Genomic DNA, 21,479 nt, shown 5'->3' with positions numbered 1-21,479 from the left:
TAGGGTCTGGGCAACTCTTTGTCTGGGCTGGTCTCAAACCATAAACCTTCTGTCTCTGCTTCGCAAGTAGCTGGGATTACAGGCATGAGCCACAGCACCCAGCCTCTACTGAATGTTTGTTAAATTGACCATATATCGAACCAGAATGTGGAAGTAGTACATACCACATTTTCTAATCACAATATAGCAATGTTGGAAACGAATACCAAATATGAAAGACAAAAATCTATAGCATGTAGAAAATAAGCATGGAAAAACACTCTCCACTTTAAACACAGAGGAAATCTAATCCAGAACTGAAGAATACTTAGAAAATAATAATAAAAACACCAGAAACTAGGGGATATGGTTGACTAAAGCAGTAGTAGGAAATTTTATAGCCTTAAATACTTACATTAATAGATAAGAACAAAATAGATGAATTAAACATTCAACAAAAGAAAAGAATCCCCAAAATAAACCTAAACAAAGAAGAAAGATAATAAAACTAATGACAGAAATCAACGCACTAGGAAATTAGTGACAGCATAATAAAAGCCAAAAGCCAGTTCTTTAAGAGAAAATATAAAATGGTAAAATGGATAAGTCACTTATTAATCTAATTTAATGACCCTAGTAATTCCAACTTTTTAAGGTAGTAAGTCAAATTATCTTAAAGGTTCCAATATTGTTTATAAACATAATCAAAATATCTGATACCTTCAAGTTTCAAGTTACAAGTCTAAAATAAATTACAGAATTTGAGATAAAAACACAAAAGTTAGAAATGGAGAACTAACTAGAGGTACACACCAAATGAAAAGAATAAGAGAATACGTTATAATATAAAAACATTTGAAAATTTAGAATAATTTTCTAGGAAAACAAAAACACCAAAACTGGTTGGAGAAGAGATTATCTAACCCCCTAGTAACCAGCGGAAAAATGTTGATAAATTTGCCCAAAAAATAGTACAATCACAGAATCTTGTGTTAGTTCTACCAATAGCCAAGGAACAACATCAATATTATTTATGCTTTCTAGTTTCTGGAATCTAGCGATTAGAGAAGAAAGATAACATTGATACCAAAACCAACAACCAGAAAGTACAGAAAGGAAGAGACCAGTGTTGTTCAAGAATATAGATACAAAAATCTTAAATAAAATATTAACAAAGAGAATCTGGGAGGGTGTTAAAAATGTAATAACCATAAACAAGTGGGGTTTGTCCTAGAAATAAAGCATTGGGTCAGCATTAGAAAATCTATTCATAAAATAGACAAATCAAAGGATGAAGGGCTGGTGGAGTGGCTCAAGGGGTAGAGCGCCCGCCTAGCAGGTGTGAGGCCCTGAGTTCAAGCCCCAGCACCTCCCCGCAAAAACTCCAAAAAATCCAAAAAGAATGACTCAAAGGATGATTGCCATAAGACAATCTCATGTTCAGAAAATATGTGTGGTAAGAATTCAATACCCTTTGCAGCCTGGAAAGATCCAATAGGAAAATATAGTTCCTTCCATGCATCATTATCATACATTTTTAAAGGCAATAGTCAACATTATCCTTATGGTAAAACACTAGAGGAATTCCAATGAAAAGTGGGAACAAGGCAAAAGTGATCACTTTCCCCACTAGTATTTAATATTATTCTGAAAGTACTAGATATGCAATTTGACTAATAAATATGTAAATATTGAAAGAGGGTATTTATAAGGCTGGGTGTGGTGGCTCACACCTATAATCTCTCCTACTTAGGAGGCAGAGATCAGGAGGATTTGTGGTTCTCAAGGTTTGAGCATACAGGCAAAAAAGTTAGAGAGACTCTATTTCAACAAACAAGCTGGGTGTGGTGGCATGTGCCTGTGTTCTGAGCTACACAGGAGGCACAGCTAGGAGGATCAAGGTTTGAGGTTGGGGCCTGGGCAAAAACGTAAGACTCTGAAAAAATAACTAAAGCAAAAAGGGCCAGTGTTGTGGTTCAAGTGGTAAAGTACCTGCCTGGTAAGTGTGGGTGAGACCCTGGGTTCAAACCCCAGTACTGCCAAAAAAAAGGGAAGTACTTGTAATAAAAGGCTATGATTAACATTAACATATTTTATTAGCATATAGTAGTTGGAAGGGATTTCGTTGTTAGCCCCATACATGGATAGAATATATCTCGTTCAAATTCACCCATCTATCACCACCTCTCATTCCCCCTCCCCTTCCTTCTTACAACTTCAATAGGTTTCATTGTTCTATTGTCATATTGTTTGTTTTATTTCTTTGGGTTTTTTGTTTGCTTGTTATTTTTTGAGGCAATCTTACTATTTAGTCCAGGCTAGCCTCAAACTTTCAATCCTCCTGCCTCAGCCTTCTGAGTGCTGGGATTATAGCTGTGTCCTACCACACCCAGTTAGCATTCTATGTTTTGGTCCGTGGAATCTACCTTTAAATTTGTGAGACTGTCTTATTCACTGCAACTTTAGAATCTATTTTAGTAATCTGTAGGACTAGGTCTCCATTGTCACCCTGTTTTTTTGCTACAGTTTCTGCCAAGTATCACAACTTGATTTTTCCCATATGAAATTTAGTGTAATGTTCCAAAATGTAATCTGTTGAAAAATCAGTAACAGTTAAGGATAAAAATAAGGCATAAATCAGATTTTATACATTTCCTTCTAAAGCCTACATTATTTATAAAATCCAGACCCCTTACTAAGATTCATAAGGTTCTTTACAATTCTGCCATCTCAGGCTGGGAATGTTGGTTCATACCTGTAATCCCAGCACTGAGGAGGCAGAAGCAGGATTGTGAGTTCAAGGCTAGCCTGGGCTACATAGTGAGTTTCCAAACAAACAGTTCTTTCATCCCCATACCTCCCACAATTCTTGTCTGTACATACTCTGTTCCCTAAGAATCACTTTCTCTTTCCCTTTTTTATAAGACTTTTCAGACTCATACTTTATAAGAGTGTTTCCTGAGAAAGCCTTCCCTGCTCCCCACCCCAAATATGGAGCAGGTACAAAGGGTCCGCGCCCTAATTGCCTAACTTAGTTGCTTGCCTCTTCCACCTGTCTTGAGGGTGAAGGCCATGTCATGTTCACCACTATATCACGAGTATCCAGCATGGTGTCCAGCACACAGTGGTGCCTGGTACTTATTTCTTCAGTGGAGAAAAAATACAGGTCCAGGCTGCCAAGTAAGGGACCAATGAGTGACAGCTACAGCAGTCCAATTGCTCCAGAATCTAACTGAGGTTGGTGGGAGGAGCCTGGAATTTATCTTGAGACTGTGTTTTAAATTGCGTATTTCTTTGGGGTACTCTTTTGATCATCTCATCATTCCTCCTAAATTTATGACTGGACCGATGCCTGCTAAAAGAGCACAGCACACCTCCTACTGAGCTGCATGAGCTTCTGTGATCAAGGCTGGTGCCTTGGGGAAGCCTTCTTCAGCTAAACATCTCAGACAACATACCACAAGATACAAGTTCCTACTTGCTGTGGTTTGGATCTGGAATGTCCCCCAAAGGGGCCATGGGTTAAAGGTTTGATTTCCAGCTTGGTGCTATTGGGAAGTGGTGGAAACCTCAGAACACTGGGCATGTGTCCTTGGAAGGAACTGCATGACTCTGGTCTCTTCTTCTCTTTTTTTTGGTACCCAACCATGAGGTGAATAGACCTCTTCCACCATGTGCTTCTCCCACAATGCACTGTGCCACAGGACCAAAGTGGTGAGGCCAATTGGTCATAGACTGAAACCTCCAAAACTATGCAGCAAAATTAACCTTTCCTCTTTTTAAAATCACTTTATCTCAGGTATTTGTTGGAGTAATGGAAAGCTGCCCGACACACTGCTTCACCACTGTGCCTGGGCCAGTGCCCTCTGGCATTTCCAGTGTTGGGAATCTAAGGCTCGGGGATTAGTGGGTAAATTGATAATCTCTCTGGGACCTTTGTGGTTCCCTTCTACTTCATTCAGGGGAAGGTTGGGGTTGCAGAAAAATGACGCCATCTTTTCACTCTAGTTGGGCTGTAACCATCCTTGCTCTCTCTCTTCCTCAAGCCGGACCCCAACCATTCACCTTTTTTTTTTTTAAGTCAGGTCATTGTTTAGTACAGGGTAGTGTTGTTCATAGTACTTATTTCTACTAATGTTTTCTCACTATTCTTACAATTTAAAACATAAATATGAGGACATCAGAACACATAAAAACTTACGAACAAATGAGCAGTGTACGTTGAGGGTACATGCTCAAAAAGTTCTTTCTGGGAACGGTGCGCCATGTAGAAGTTGGAAAGCACCGATCTTGGACAGCAGTCTCTGATCAAGGTGGCTCCTGGTCAGAATAACTTGGGGAGATTGCTTAAGATGAAAATACATGGAGTCATCCTTAGCGATTGGGATTTCAAACCTCAGTGATGGGCCCCAGGAATCTGCATTTTAGCCACACTGTAGAAACAAAGGTCCAGGGTGAAAGGGGTGGGGTGTTGTGATTTGGGGGCAGAGCTGTTGGTTTCCAAACTATTCCTCCTGTTCCCTTACCCCTTGCCACATTCACTGAATGGCCCATATTTACTTCCTGTCCTGTCTCTCTCAACCCTTCCCCATCTTCATTTCCAGTCCACATGTTGTGAAATGCAGCAGTATCTCCAAAGACGCCCACTCTCACTATTTGGCTTCAATTCTTACGGCCAAGAAGGCAGGGGCTATGTCGACATTGCTTCCCTTTCATCTGGTCATCTTACACAGTGTGATATTTGGAGAGAATACGTTGAGGGAATTGCTTGTGACACACCCCTTTCTGCAGTGCTGCCACCTCTGCCTCCCCAAGGTAAGCGACCCTGCAGTGCTCGGCCTGGCCCTCGCAGCTGGGCGAGTGGAAGGACGGTGCTTTGAATTAGGGCAGATGCAGATTACAGCTGCTACCAGGATGCCTTATTAGGGCCCAGAGCCTCTGGATGGAGCCTCAGTGCCATGAATCGGGACACCAGAGGTCCCTAGAAGGGCATGTGCTTTTCTTTCAGCTGATGTTGACTACCAGGGGTACATTTTGTAAGGCTGACTGACGGAAGTGGTTAGTACTCAACAAAACCCTTTAGAATATTTGGTCCTTTGGATTTTCACACTGCTCTTAAGCCTCATGTGGTTTTCATTCTCCCTTTTATTGGATAATAAGAGTGAGTGAATGAGCCCAAACTTAAAATCCTTGGCAAGCTGGGTCCTCCTGGTGAGGCAGCCCTGTGGCTGAGCTGGAACCTGAGGTCTCCTGATTTCTGGACTGTTGAGCAGGGTTGAACATTAACCAGGGAGCAGGCCGGTCCAGGTCCCTTGTAGGAACAACGAATAGGGTTGACGAATACAGCTAAGAAGGTTGGACTCCTCAGCTTGTGCATAATTTGCACAATTACCTTTTTTTGTCTGTTATTTTTCAAATAGGGTTTCACATTTTTCTTCTGTCCAGGGCACGCCTCAGACCATGATCCTACCACTTGCATCTCCCTCATAGGTGAGATTACAGGCATGTACCACCATGCCCAGCTTATTGAAATGGGGGTCTGCTAACTTTTTGCCCAGTCTGGCTTTGAGCCTTGATTCTTCTGATTTCTACTTCCTGAGTAGAGGTGTGAGCCACTTTGTCCAGACAAGGTCATGCATCTTTTGAGTTATGGAACCAGATTTTGAAATTCTACTGGGATTCAGACCCAAGTCATTCTGACAGTGTGTGCTTTCCACTCTGCTCTATAGCCTTTCCTGCGCTGCGGCTAGGGAAAGGCAAACACTGGTAAATGTGATTACTATCACAGAGCAGAGTTCTCAGCGTGGCTGCAGGACACTGGTCCACAGACTTCCACTGAAGTGTGTTAGGCTCAAACCAAGGATATTAGCCAGTAGACGTTCTATTTTCAAAGGCTCAGGCCTCCTAAATGCACAGAAATCTGCTACTCTACTTTGAACCAAGTAAGGATCTCTCCCTGGAGTGGAAGGCAAGCCCCTCCCTCACGGAGGGGCAGGTACCACTTGGTACTGTGTGTTAAGCACTTTCATGTATGCATTTCAATTCATCTTCCTAACAACGCACCGAAGTAGGTGTCATTATTGGCAGGTTGCACGTGAGGATCTCAAGGCTCAGATAGGGCAGACATTTTCCTAGCCTAGTGAGGAAGAAGCAGTAGCATCCAGACTGGAACTTGCCTTTTCTGGCTCTGAGGGACAATGCCACTGAAGCAAGGACTCCCGGGGTGAAGCAAAATGAATTTGTATTACATTCATCTCCAGATGTCCATGAAGGTTTTAGCTTCTCGCTGAAGCAAGGGGAGGAAGCATGAAAGCTAAATGTGAGGACAGGGCTTTGTTGACACCAGGCAGGAGACAACATGTCAAAAACAAAAGCAAATCGCCTGCCAAGGCTTGAGCTGTTCTCTTTTCCCGTTGGCACAAGCTTGCCTTTTCTTCTGATGAATACATTTCCCCTTTTGTTAAATTTTTTTTGCTCTAATTGAAAATGAAGACCAATATTTGCAGAGACTGAAAAAAATCTCCTCCTGCCTCTTCCTCGGCCCTTTTGAAGTTTTCTTGTTTGGAAATTTTATTTTTAAACTCACCACAATAGCTTGGCATTCCAGGATCTTGGTAGCACAGGACCGGTCCCTCTCACCTTTCCCTTCCCTCAGCAGCCAAAAGATAAGGCTGCTCCAAGAGAAACAGCCACTCCTAGGTTATTGCTAAAGGAAATATTTGCGAGATCCAGGAAGTGAGACACAAGGAGGCAACGCAAGGAGGGGAGAAGGACCCAGAGAGCTTGTGGCTGTCATCTCTCTTTGCCCCTAGGTTCACAGCACTTCCAGTGAGGAACAATGAGCCTGGCAACAACAGTACTCCATCCTCAAGAGGCTGATGCAAAGTGTGCTTAGAGGAGATCAGAGAAGTCCTTGCTTTATTGGTACTGTCCTTAACTTCCTCTCCCCAATGACTCTCTCCCCTATTTGTTGTCACACACACACACACACACACACACAGAGAGAGAGAGAGAGAGAGAGAGAGAGAGAGAGAGAGAGAGATACTGTGGTAGAAAGAAAATGTGTTTGTCAATAATGGCACTGAAATGCAAACTATCCAAACTAGTGCTGGTGATGAGAGCAAAGAGGTCTTAAGAAAGCCATGGTTCTGAACTGTATTAGAAAATGTTTATTGGTGTGTGTGTGTGGGGGGGTACTATGTCACAGTGGTAGTGACACATGGGGAGGTTCACAAAAGTCTGGTGAGGTGCTGCTCAGAAATGTCAATGTTCTGATGAATTCAGATAAACAGAACTGCTGGTAGATGGAGATTTCTAGCAAACCAAATTCTAGCTAGCAGCGAGATCAAGCACATCTGGTTAAGTAATAGTCTGTCACTGGTATAGGGATTTTCCCAAAGCCTTTGATCTCTACCTTCCCAGGTCTAAATCAAACCAATGTGGGCTGCCTCCTCTTCAGATTTTCTTTTTTATTATAAATTCCAGCACCTTGGCACGTACCCAAAGAATACCATGTGCACCCGAGTCCCGCTATTTACAATTTATCAGATTCCTTCTAGAATTTTCTTTGTGTATGGTTACTATCAGATTCAACATCCAGTTTAGGATTTAGTTTTCTGGGTGGTTTCCGTTATTACGAGTACCCATTTCTGTGCAAGACCCAACATTTGTATAATTGTCATTGTTACTGGCTATTCTAGTCTATCATGATGACATAATAGATTGGTAAGCTTTTCCCATGATTATAAATAGCACTACTATGAACACTGTTCAAGAAATTATTTTTTTCCTTTCAGTTTATTTCCTTAGGGGTATGCTGGGTCAGAGTATGACAAGTTTTTAACTCTTGTCACATATTTCTACACTGCCCGCTAGGAAAATTGAACCAAGTTATGCTGCTTTCACAAACACATACTATTTCCCCAGCCTTACCAAGGTAGGGTTCTTATCATTTCTATTGGTCACTTCTTTCTCTTTCTCTCTTTCTTCCTCTTCCAGTCTCTCCCTCTCCCTCTCCCTCTCTCTCTCTCCATCCCTCACTACCTCCCTGGCAGTACTGGGGTTTGAACTCAGGGCCTTACACTTGCTAAGTGGGCACTCTACCACTTGAGCCACTACGCCAGCTCTGTTAGTCATTTCTCTTAATTGTCAATAGTTTAATAAGAAGTTGTGATAACTTGAAGATGATTTTTATTTGTACTTCTTTCATTGCTGGAGAGATTGTACTTTTCCATGGAATGATTTTACTGCCTTTATTTCCTCCTGTGTAACGTAAGTTGCCTGTTTATTTTCCCTGCCCACTCATGAAGCTCAGTCTTGAAACCGAGCTTCTATAACTGTATCCATCCTTTATATTTTTTGGACAGGCCACCGTTATCAGAAATGCTGATCCCAGGCATTTTTCTCATTCTGCTGCTTAGTTTTTTATTGCATTTTGTTGTACAATGATTTTTTTTCTAACTTCTATTTATTTGAACCCATCTATCTTGTCTCTGATGATATCCTCCACTTAACAGTCACAAATTTATCTTGTATCCACAGCTGGAATAAATATGCTACTCCACTGATATATTTTCTGGATCGTATATACTGTATAAGTTAATTACATATAACTATATTAATCATTCTCCATTTCTTTATCTAAAATGCCCCAAATTTATACAAGAAAGGCTGATTGTTTTCCTCAGTTCAGGGTCGCTTCCAGCATGTTCTACATTCTTAAAATAGCTTGAGTTTATTCCTAGGATCTCCTTTCTATTTCACCGTTTGACACCCACTATTGTGTGTTTTTGATAATCACCACTTCATGACGGGCTTTACCATCTGAGGGGTAAGACCACCGTCATTACCTTTGGTGTTCTGGTCCACTTCTTCCAGATAAATTTCACTGTGAATTTGACAAGTTCTATAAAGTGTTTCATGGTGATTCTAATCATAGTATATTACATCTATATATTAACTTAGGGACAATTATATCATTACCATATTTAGTTTTCCCACATTGAAGCAGAGTATAGCCATGCATTTAATTATGGCTTTGTTTGTCTCATTTGAATTTTATAATTTTCCTTGAATAAGTTTTATTTGGCCAATATTACATTAATAGTCAAGTATTTAAATTTACTTTGCCAAACTTGTGACAAATCCTTCGTACTTTGTACATTCTTCTTAGATGGTAAAGGCTTCCTGAAAATGTATTCTAATGAAATTATAATTCTTCCTAATGAAATGAGATTCAACTCTGAGTTATCTTTTCTCTTGTGCTCAATTAGGAATAAGAAGTATGCACTGGATATTCCATACTCTGCTCGTGACATAGTAGGGTGACAGGAAAGAAGACAGCTCTAGGCTGAGAACTGAAAATATTAGATCAAGTTCTAGTTTTGTCATGTACTTACTATAAAAACCCAGAAGTAAAGGGCTCTGGAGTTGGATTCCTGCTTGACCTTGGGAAAGTGACTTTAATCTTATCTAAAAAACTAGGTCAATAAATAGTAACCATTTTGTGAGGTCATTATAAATAATAACATAATTCATGTAAAATGCATATAACTGTGCCTGACAAACAATAAACAATAAATGTTAGCTATTATGCTTGTTCTTCTTGTTATTGTGTTATTTTGTATAATGATATCTTTCCTGAGTTTTAGCTTCCTCATCCATAAAATGGGAAAAAGTAGGCTTAAACTCACAATGCTGTGAGATCAACTGTGACTGTATATAAGACACACCCCACACATTCTAAAGTTCTATGTGGAGTACAAAAACAGAAAGAACCACAGCTGGCAATCATAGGTAGAGAAAACCAAGAGAGATAATCCGAAAAATAATATCTTTTGGCTTTTAAATGCTGCACACACTTACATTTTTCTCCAGTACATCTTCTTACCATTTGCCCCTCCTGCTGATATCAGAATGAGTTTGCACTCTCTGCACGCATGCCAAGTAACAGTGGAGGGAGACAACCAAGAGCGATCATTACTTCCCTGCAGGCTTGTAGGCAGAGGGAGTGGCTCAAGATTATAAGATTATACATTTGCTATTCCCACCTACACCCATCATTCCAGTTGTGACAAATGTGAAAGACACATGTGTGTGGTAGTGAGAAGAAGTGACGAAAACTCCATCGGGATTTTTCCTCACAAAATGTCATCTCAACCCTTGACCTTTCCTAGTTCTTCTTATCTTGCCTGGGATCTTTGACTGAGCTGCATCTTCTGTCTTCAGCATCCATAGCTGATAGACTTTCACCTTCTATCATCTTACCTTTCTGTGTTTCAACTTAATCCAGTTTCTGAGATCCTCACCAAAGCTTCACTTAAGCCAGGGATTCTCAAACCTAGCTTGCATCAGAATTGCCCAGAGTACTTGATAAAACTCATGCACTGGCCCACATCCCCACTTTCTGATTCAGTAGGTCTGAGTAGGGCCTTAGCATTTTCATTTCTAACGAGTTCTGGGTGACGCTGACGTTGCTGGGCCTGGGGGAACTACATTTTGAGAACCACTAAATTAAACCCAGTTGTCCCCAGTTTATTTTCCTTTGCCCTAGCCAACTTCTTTTTAACCATTTTTAATGTATAAATGTCTTTTAAAACATTTTTTCTTTTTCAACATTTTTAAAATCACACAAAACACAATCATAATATTAAAATCAGTGAAAAGAAACTTGAACCCTCCTTCATTGCCGGTGGGAATATAAAATGATACAGCTGCTGTGGAAAAGTCAGGCAATTGCTCAGAAAGTTAACTGTAAAGTTACCATGTGACCCAGAAATTCCACTCTGAAGTATAGCAAAGAGAACTGAGCACATATCTTCACAGAAACATGTACATGAATGTTTCTAACAGTAGTGTGCAAAATAGGAAGTGGTAACACCCCAATGTCTATTAATGGATGGATGGATAAACAAAATGGATGCATAAATAAAATGGATGGAATGTTACTTGGCAATAAAGAGGAATAAAGTACTAAAACACAATAGCACATGGATGAACTGCTAAAATCTCATGCTAAGTGAAAGAAATCAGACACAAAAGTTCACATTTTTTCTCTTATTCCATTTATATGAAGTGTACAGAAAAGGCAAATCTACGGACAGAAAGCAGATCAGTAGTTGCATGAAGTTGAAGGTGGGGCTGGCAAGTGGCTGCAGATGAGCCTGAGTGAGCTTTTCAGGGCGATAGAAATGTTCTAGAACTGCACTTGTACATAGATTGGAAATGACTGTATATCAGTGTAAATCTACTAAAAGTCTTTGAATATCACACTTAAAACACGTGTGCAAATCTGTTTTCATTTTTTCTTTATGCATCACCCTTACAGACCATCATGCCATCTTTTTTTCTATGCCAACCACTTTACTAAATTTGCTTTTTTGAAGGTCACTTGTGATTGCAAACTGTCAAAGCCATTCATGGTCATCATCTGCCTATCTTCCACTATGGTGGTACACTGCCGGCGGTCTCCTTCTACCACTGCAGCTGCGTGATCCTTCCATTTTCTTTGCTGGCTATTCTTCCTCGCTCCACCCTCTGGCTGCTGTTTGACAAACATGCCCCAAAGAATCCACCTGAATGCCTCCCTAACTTCAACTACAACACATCCCAACTGTAATTTATCATCTCCTCCACCAAACCAGCTCCCCTTCTCCAGTGCCCTATCAGTATCAGTAGAGTTATCTTTTACTTATCGCCCTTTGTTCCCAGGTCCAGTCACCAACTTTTCTCTACATGTCCCTCAAAGTTTGTGAGCAAATAAATCTGAACAGACAATTCCCAGGAGAAGCAATACTGACTTCAAATAAAAACATGTGAAAATGTTCAAACTAGAATGACCAAAATAAGCAAATTAAAATAACAGGTACAAATTACACCCATTGCATTAGAAAAAGAACATTTTCAGTGATGGCAAAATTTTGGGTAAAGTGGTAATGGCAGTGTAAAACACCTGCAGAAAGCAGTTTGGTGAAGTCTATGGATATCTGTAAGGACATTCTTTGAACTACTACCCCCAACTCCATATTATTGTTTTTAATGAGATAATTCAAAATGAGAAAAAGGCTATAGCTACTCAAAATATTTTTGCAGCATTATTTTATAATAGCATGAAATTGGAAGCAACCTAATTATCCAACAATTTAGGAATGATTAAGCAAATTAGAGCACATTAAGCTGGTAAAATATTATGTAGCCATTAAAAATTATAACTATTGAGGAAGCCCACATAACAACATGAAAAACTGTTTACCAAGTAATGCTTGTGGTGGGAAAGACTCAGGACACACAAAAGCACACAGACAAAGTTATTATAACCATGCCAAGAATAATCTCCTTACCTACAGAGAAAGCTGGCAGAGAAATGAAAGCAACAGTGCAACAAGGTGGTAGACAGAAATAAGGCTATTTTCCTTCTGTTTTTAATATTCTGGAATATTGTTTTCACAATAAACTTATCAAGTCACCTACCTGACTGGTAAACTTTTCCTTAAAATTTCATTGTTTAACTTATACATAAAAACAAAGAAGTTATACCTATTAATGGGTTCCATGTAAAGTTTGATACATGTATATTCATTGTGTGATGTTTAAATTAGGTTAAGCATATCTGTCCCTCAAACACTTATCATTTCTTTATGGTGAAAACTTTCAGAATCCTCTTTGGGGAATGTGTAGTTCACTACTGCTACCTGCAGTCACCATACTGTGCAAGAGTACAGCAGAGCTTCTTGTTCCTATCTGACTGTGACTCAGTACCCATGGCTTAGCAGCGACCTTTAATTGCTCCCATGATTGCAATCCTATCTAGTTATCATGGCCTACCTAGTCTGAGCCTTCATTAGTCATCTTCTCATCCTTACCAGTATCACAACTAACATTCACTGAGGGTTTATGATGTCTGGTTTTGTTCTCAAGGGTTTATTTATATTAACTCATTTGCTCCTCACCACAACCATTTTGACATAGGTGCTCTTATCCCATCTTACAAATAAGGAGCGAGAGAGAGAGAGAGAGAGAGAGAGAGAGAGAGAGTCAGTGACAGAGTGACAGCAAGATGGGAAGGGAAAGGAAGGGCAGGCACTTGTCAAGGCCACATGGCTACTGAATGGAAGAACCTGCATTTGAACTCAAGTAGGACTAACTCTGAAGTCACAAATACCATGGCAGTAGGATTGCTTCTTCCCAGAAGCAAGAGGAAGTCTCCTCTCTGCCTTCCTTCTGCAGCTCCCCACCTTCAGTTTTCTTACTTGCTTTGTGTCAATGAACTGACACGAAGCACAGATACACTTGTGTATTGGCCCCTCACCAGGGCCAGGTGCTTCTTGTTTAAAGCCCGTATTTGAAGGTTTTACCTTCTAGTAACTTGTGGAGTAAGAAAAAGCTGGTAAATATGGGCTTGTCCCCTTGCTAGCTGTGAGGCCCTGAGTAGATTACTTAGCCTCTCTGACCCTCAGAATCTTTATCTGAGTTAGTGGTTCTTTCTAAAAGTGTGATCTCAGGACCAGCTTCACCAGCACCACCCAGGGGGCTTGTGAGCAATACAGATTTTGAGCTCAACTCCACACCTATGGAATCAGACTCTCTGAGGGCTGGGTCCAGCTCCCGTGTTTCAACAATCTCAAGTCTGAGACTCACTACCCTACATAATGACAGTGACCTGGCAGAATTGTTGGGGAAGTAAAGCATGCCCTATGTGCTATGACTTGGCTCATGGCCCTTAAGTTGTTTGGCAATGGTGATATATTATTACTGCTGTTTAACTTTGCACGGGTCAGTCTCCCCTGCTCAAGCTGCTGGCAGGCACTGTGCTTCCTGCTGCTCTTTCACTAGCATCTCCCGCCTTGCCTAGCAAAAGGCAGTGCCTATGCAAGGGTTTTAAGAAAGTCTTCTTCACTGACCAGTTATCAGGAGAACCATTTTTCTGCTTTGGTGATACTGGGGTTTGAACTCACAGCTTGCGGTTTGCTAGGCAGGTACGCTACCATTTGAGTCACTCCTCTGGTCCTTTATGCTCTGGTTATTTCCAAGACAAGGTCTCACTTTTTGCTGGCCTAGACCACGATCCTTCTATTTTATGCTTCCTACATAGCTGGGATGACAGATGCATGCCACCACAGGCAGCTATTGGTCAAGATGGGGTTTCCTGAACTTTTTGCCAAGGCTGGTTTTGAACTGCAATCCTCCTGATCTCAGCCACTCAAACTGCTAGGATTATAGATGTGAGCCACCAGTGCCTGGCCAGAAGAACCATTTTTGAGAAGCATCATACTGTAGCATAGTGTCTCTGAAACTAGAGACTGCCTGGGTCTGCCTAATTGACTTACTAGCTGTGTGACTTGAGGCAAATGAATGTATCTGTGTGTGCCTCAGTTTCTTCTTTATCAAAGGGAAAGACTACTAATACTTTTCCCATAAGGTCACAGTGATAAATCAAAACTTGTAAAATGCTTTGAATGGTGCCTAAAACAGAGAATTGAGCTCATGAAACATTATTTAGCAGCTGGGTGTTGGTTCAGTAGTGGAGTACTTGCCTAGCATGTGCAAGGCCCTGGGGATCCCAGCATGGCAAAAAGAAAGAAATGTTGGTTAGCATTATTTTTTGTGTGTCCTTTCACCCATTTAATAGTGAGTAGGTTCTGTATCTTCACTTGGCAAACAGATGATAAATGCTACCCAAGCAACTTCTCTGTGTCAGGTGCAGAGAATAAGGCTAGGCCTGATATATGCTTGCCTCTCTTGGCGGTCTCAGTCTAATGTAGGAAATTTGGCAGGCTCACTAGACTGAAATGATTTTCCTGAGGACGTTGTGCACTATTCCAGAGATGGGGATCGAGACCAGCCACAGAATCCAGTACTTAGGTTCCCTGAGACATGCTGTTAAGGGACCTGTTGAACTCTTTCTTTGGGGATCCTCACGGAAAAATCATGAACTTTGGAGGCCATACTGTTTAAAACCTAGCTCCATCACTTATTATCTGTGTGACCTCGGCTAAGTTATACTACTTCTCTGGGCCTCGTCTAAAAGAAAAGGCAGCAAAAGAACTGCTGAAGAGAATAAATGTAATTTTGAATGTAAAAGGGCTGAGCTCAAAGACTGACACTTAGTGGCTGATTAACAAACATTGGTTTCTTTTCCTTCCCCATCAAAACCCAGAAAACTAATAGAATGTTCAGGCTTTGGTGTCAAAGAAAAGCCAAGATAATTCCTTATCATCAAATCAGAGTGCATTCACCCCAAGAGTCTCTGACTCTTCAGGGGTCAGGAGACACAGATTCTAGTCCTCTCTCTCGGTGCCTTCACCTTGGAGAACATGGCACAGCTTGAAGCCTTCTTTCCTGTCTCTTTCTTTATTCTGGAGTCTGAATTAGGAACCAATATAATTGTGAGGCCTCTTGTGTCATTTGGTCTGAGGAAAAACTGAAAGAGTGAATCAAGGAATCTGACAAAGACAGGTCCGGCCAGGCTTATAGAGATCAATCCTGGAGAAGCTAACTGTTTATGCCTCATAGTCACCATGATCCCCACATTCCAGAAGTAGACTCTCCACCCTGGGAGCTTTCTCCTTAAGGTGTGTCCAAGAAGCTCTTTTATTTTTATCCCAAGCCACATGTGATATTTGTAAAAATGTCCCTCCCTTCTCTAGGAATTATGCCCTCTGGTCAGCATGATCTGTATCTAGGATATTATTGAGCAGACCTTAAGTTTTCAGCAAGCCCTATTAGAAGAATGGTGGCAAAAGTCAAGATGCAGGTACTTCCAACAACTCTGGGGCAAAGGCACTGCCTGTTCCAGTTTTCCCATGGCCACTGGGAAGGCAGGCACAGCTTATGCCTTCTCATTTCTGTTTCTACAGAATATGGTCCACATGTCCTTGGGTCTGCCTCGCCAAGGCTACCTCAGGCCTCCAAGTGACCACCATAAAGTCCCAAAACACTGCCTGAATGTTGCATATTTCAAAAGGATCTCACAATCAGTTGGGTCTTACGTAGCTGTCTCGGGAGCAGGGTGGATTCCATCCATGACACCAAGTGCTTGGTATGGATTCCAGACCAATTTCCTCAAAGGAAACTAAGCAAACCGAAGACCTTAACAACTCCGATAGAAGTCCCAGAGGCACCAGCTCAACCCCAACTCCCTGAGTGGTCACTTACCTCCCTGATTGGCTAGTCTTCCTGTTTCCTGTTATTGGTTTCCATTTGTCCCCAGAAAATTCCTGCAAAGCAAAATGCTGATAAGTTAGAGAGCTCTGAACACTCAGGTATCTAGATGGTTTCAAAATCACCAGGCAGTCAGGAACCTGTCCCTGGCCAGGCCCTGTAAGTGGTACCACCTACTTTCCTAGGCAGGCTAGGGAAACATGCACCTGACAGAAAGGTAGCCTTCTAGGTGTCAGGAGGCCTGCTGAGCTGCTGCAGGCACGCAGGCATGGAGAAAGCGCTCAGCGACCTGGACACTGTGGGCTAGAACACTGCATTCCCTCTCGCTCCACTCCCTCCCAAACCACAGTGAAAACCAGTTTAGCATGTTTGTTGTTTGCTCTGGCTTTGCCTGCAATGAGGGATGGAGGTCCTTTTGTTTGTTTTACTGGATGAACCTGCTCATTCCTCCTGCCTCTTCCAATACAGAAAGCATCTTCTTGCAAGCCCTGGCCTTGAGGGGGCAACCCTCTCCCAGGGTGGGCAGAGGCAAGGCAGGCATGCCAGCCACCCCCATCCTGCAATCCTGCAGCCGTTCTTCCTCCTCTGCCCACATCTGCTGGCAGGGGCTGAAGTGGGCTCATCTCAGGGGCCATGAGCGCCGGATGCCATGGTCCCCTCACTACAGACTCTCTGCCCTGGGCATGTTTTCCTTAGTCACCATGCTCGAGTAACTCTTTTCCTTCCAGACAAGCCATGTGTGCCATTTATAAAAAATGGCCCTGCCTTCCTTTTCTAGCTCCAAACTTAGTGTAAATTTGCTTTTCTGATTCTTCCCAATTTTGTATTCAGCACCGTCTACCTAGAGACTTGGAGCTTAACCTAATGGAAATGCAGTTATTCTTAAACCTCATTGATCTTCCAAATTATTTTACTCTGGTGCTGTTATTATTAGTCCTATTCAAGGTTGTACTGCCTTTATTCCAGTAGGTATCCCCTTTGGGGATCAGATACAAGGTAAAGCAGAATGAATACAGGATTTGATACCACTCATACTGGCTAAGACATTTATTAGCTGTGTTATTTGAGGGAAGTTCTGTCACCTCCCAGATCCTCAGCTTCCTATCTGGCAAATAAGGATATGCTGTCTAGTCTTGCTGGATTACCACGAGTGAGGATTAAATGAGATGTCCAGAGAGAACGCCTAGCACAGTGCTTGGCACATAGAAAGATCTGGCTGTGCCTGTTGGTACCATTTATCTACTCGGAAAATAGCAGTAGCCAAACCAAAGTCCTCTCCCCACGCTCCCAACTGCCTTCCCAGATTCCTGGTATCACCTACTTTTTTTCTCCCTGAGCCATTTAGGTTCCTGTAAATGGTCTATGCCCTTTGAACCAAAATGGCAGTAAACCCCTGGCTGGTAGTTGGGGATCCTGGTGGAATTTGCTGCCTAGTGGAAGTGATACTGCTAGAAGGCTGTGGTATTGGAGAAGGCCTGGGATTTGTGATCCACTGGAGAGGCAGTGTGGCTCATTCAGGATCTTGGCCTCTGCAGCTAGATAGCAGGACTTCAAATCCCACACCTGCCCCTCACTAGCTGTGTGTTCTCAATGTTCCTTTAATTTACTTTCCCAGCTATATGGTAGTGTGAGAGTATGTATTGCTTGATTGCCTGAGGACTTGGAGTTGATCTAAAGCACCTAGGACCCAATGCACACCCAAATATCAGTCACTGGTATTGTTCAAAACCTGGCCCTGCTGCTTACGAAATGTGTGACCTCTGTGAGTTTTAGTTTCTTCAGCTGTAAAATGAGGTTCCTATTATGATTTATCTCATAAGTGCTGAGTGACCCAATCTTACAATGCATGCAAAACTAACGGGGATGTGAGTGTGTGCTGATTTCCATTCTCCTAATAGCACTGAATAGAAGGCAATTAGCTCCCCTACTTTCTCTGGTGGCAAAAGGCGCAGAATCTCAACCCTACTTCAGACAGCCCCCACTTTAATCACTGGAGCTATAGCATCTCAACCCACACTGCAACTTTTCCCCAGGTCTCGTGGGGTTGTGGAGAGAGGGTTCAGGTTACAGGGGCAACGCAGCGACTCCTAGACAGCCATCCACATATCGGAAAGCCTAGTATCTAAGCAGAGCTGCTTAGCCAGTCTAACAGGCATTAGGAACCCAATGTATCCCTCCCTCTAAGCACAAAGGGAAAGGCGTGGACAGGCACAGGCTCACCTGCATTGCTGCTGCCCACTGCTGCCCCTGCCATTTAAACCTCCTTCCTTTTCACAGTGGCTTATCCTGAGCCATCAACTTCTTTATTTCCCCTTTCCTTAGCTCCCTTGCTCTATTATCTATTTGTAAGTCCTTCTTTCAGTCAAAACTTCTCAAACTGAACCAAAATCTTTCTTATCTTAAAAAAATAATAGCTAACTTATAAGATGATTATGATCTGGCAGACCCTGTTCTAAGGGCCTTGCAAATGTTAAATCATTTAATCCTCACAACTAACTTAAGAAGCAGGTGCTGCTATTATCTTCAGTCTTTTCAAGATGGAAAAGCTTGTAAGTTCTTGGAAAGGAATTCAAACCCAGGTAGTCTGATTGCAGCTCCAGTGCCCTTCAATCATTATTCCATATTTCCTCTTCTTTTTCCAACATTGTGAATATTTTCAAACATACCAAAAGTTGAAATATGTTTACACTGAACATCCATATATCTACCACCTAGATTCTACAATTAACATTTTGCTATATGTACCTTACCATATATCTGTTTACCCTTCTATTCATCCACCAGCCCATCTTAAATTCTGGATGCACTTCAAAATAAGTTGTAGCAATCTTATCTGCATAAATTTGAAAACTTAAATGAAATGCCTCATTCAAGAAGAAATATATAATCTAAATGACCCCATAATAAACTTCTAGTTAAAACCTTCCCACAAAAAACCTCCAGGCCCAGCTGGCTTCACTGATGAGTTCTAGCAGAAATTTAAAGGAGAAAGAATACCAATTCTATACAACCTCTTCCTGAAAATAGAAGAGAAGGGAGTATTTCCCAAATCATTCTTTAAGACCAGCATTATCTAGATACAAAAATCAGGCAAAGATACATAACAAATTATAGACCAAAATCCCTGATAAACATAGATGCAAAAAATAGTCAACAAAATATGAATAAATCAAATGTACAATAACATATAAAAAAGATACTATGTCTTGGCAATGCTAGGCTGTTGCTTATTTAAAAAAAAAACCAATAAATGTAATTCACCATACAAATAGACAAAAAGAGAAAACTTATATGTTTATCTCAACAGATACAGAAAAAACATTTGAAAAAAAATTCCAAATCCATTCCTGATTTAAAAAACCTCTCAGAAACTGAGAATATAAGGGTGTGTCCTTAACTTGATAAAGGACATCTACATAAAAAGCTACAGCTACCATCAAACTTACAGTGAAAAATTAAGAATGAAGCAATAATGTCTGCTATCACCACTTCTGTCCAACATTGTACTGGAGGACAGTGCAGTACGGCTCCTATCTCCTCCAGGAAAGGGCATACAGAGTGGAAAGGAAGAAATAAATAAAATTCTTTCAAAAGCTGGGCATAATGGTGTAGGCCTGCAATTCCAGCTACTCGAGAGGCAAAAGGATCAAGAGTTTGAGGTCAGTTCAGGCAAAGTTAATGAGAACCTGTTTCAAAAATAAAATTAAAACAAAAGTTCTGTGGGTGTGGCTCAAGTGGCAGAGCACTTGCCTAGCAAGTACAAGGCCCTGAGTTCAAACCTTAGGACTGCAAAAAAAATTCTATTCCTATGTGACGTGATCGCCTAAGTATGAAGTCTTTCATAATCTTAAAAGCTACTAGGATTAATCAGTGAGTTTTGTAAGGCTGCAGGGCACAAGGCTAGTATATAAAGTTCAACTATATTTCTACACAGTAGTAACAAAGAATTTTAACTTGACATTAAGAAAACAATATTATTTACAACAGCATCAAAACCCATGAAATCTTAGGGATAAGTATAACAAAATATGTATAAGATTTGCATGCTGAAGCCAGGTGCCAGCGACTCATGCCTGTAATCCTAGCTACTTGGGAGGCTGAAATTGGGAGGATCATGGGTTCAAGGCCAGCCCAGGCAAATAGTTTGTGTGACCCCCATCTCCAAAATAACCAGAACAAAATGGATGTGAAGTGTGGCTCAAGCAGTAGAGTGTCTGCTTTGTGAGCACCTTTTTTGCAAGCATGAAGCCTGAGTTCAAACCCCAGTCCCACCAAAAACAAACTTGTATGCTGGTGAAAACTATAAGTTATGTATACCTGTATATTTCAAAAACAATTCAGCATCCATATTAAGTGAAGTTTGATATTTGCTTAAAACATTTTTAGGCAAACTTTACTTCCCATGATATACACACATATTAAGGGCACATTTACTGAATTTTGATGAATACACCTGTGTAAATCTAACCCTTACCAAGATAGGGAGTATGCTGTCATGTCCTTTTTCAGTCAGTCTCTGTACCACCTCCATTGGCAAACACTGTCTCAATTTTTCCCATAGAAGAGCCATTTTAGAACTATATATAATATGAATTATTACTGTGTAAGGCTCCTTTCACTTTAAAGTTCCTGTTTTTCAAATACATACTGAGGAGTTTCAAACACTAAGCCATTACAGAAGTGTCTGCCTAAGAAACAATAGTTCAATATAGGAATTAACTTCTGGTTTGACCACAACAACCAAAAGGTGCCACTAGGGAGAAATCTGGTAGTGAATAAGCAAAGATATCGGGGTGCCTCCCAGAAGTACTCTGGGAGATGGTAAGAGGTTGTGTTAGGGTTATAGGTTAGAACCAGAGCATAGCAACAGCCAGTTTGGATCAGGGTCTCCTGTCCTTGAAAAAAATAAGACAAACCAGAACTTTGAAAGCAAAGTCTGGGGGACATCTGCAAATTTTGCAGTTCCAAATATATTTTAAGCAGGAAATGCTGGTGGAGTGGCTGAAGTGGTAGAGCACCTGCCTCAAGCATGAGGCTTTAAGTTCAAACCCCAGTACCACCCCCTCCAAAAAAAACCTATAAGCAGGAAATGGAAGGCAGGAAATGCTGTTTTGTATCAGGCACTGGACCTGGCACTGTACATACACAATCTCATTTCATCCTCACTACTGATCCATGAAGCAGCCATGATTTTATTCTACTTTGGATATGAGGCAATAAGACTTTTCTTAGTACTGGCTATTTTATGAGGTAAATATTATTTTTTCCTTTTAAAAATCATATAGCTTCAAATTATGGTGGTTAAGTGACTTGCTTAAGGTCCCTCAGATAGCAGCTTTACA

General features: G+C 41.2%; 1 protein-coding gene across 2 annotated transcripts in view; it reads right to left on the bottom strand.

Annotated features, from left to right (window-relative positions):
* The window catches only part of Shroom4 (shroom family member 4), a 196,956-nt gene that overhangs the window by 17,648 nt on the left and 157,829 nt on the right, over positions 1–21,479 (bottom strand). For both annotated transcript variants that reach the window (XM_074063628.1, XM_074063629.1), the window contains one exon: positions 16,132–16,193. In XM_074063628.1, coding sequence (XP_073919729.1) covers positions 16,132–16,193 — 62 coding nt within the window. The remainder of the gene's footprint in view (positions 1–16,131; positions 16,194–21,479) is intronic.

This window comes from Castor canadensis, chromosome X (genome assembly GCF_047511655.1).
Source record: "Castor canadensis chromosome X, mCasCan1.hap1v2, whole genome shotgun sequence".
In the NCBI taxonomy this organism is placed as follows: domain Eukaryota; kingdom Metazoa; phylum Chordata; class Mammalia; order Rodentia; family Castoridae; genus Castor; species Castor canadensis.
The sequence above is the reverse complement of the archived record's forward strand: the minus strand, read 5'-3'. Positions and strand labels throughout refer to the sequence as shown.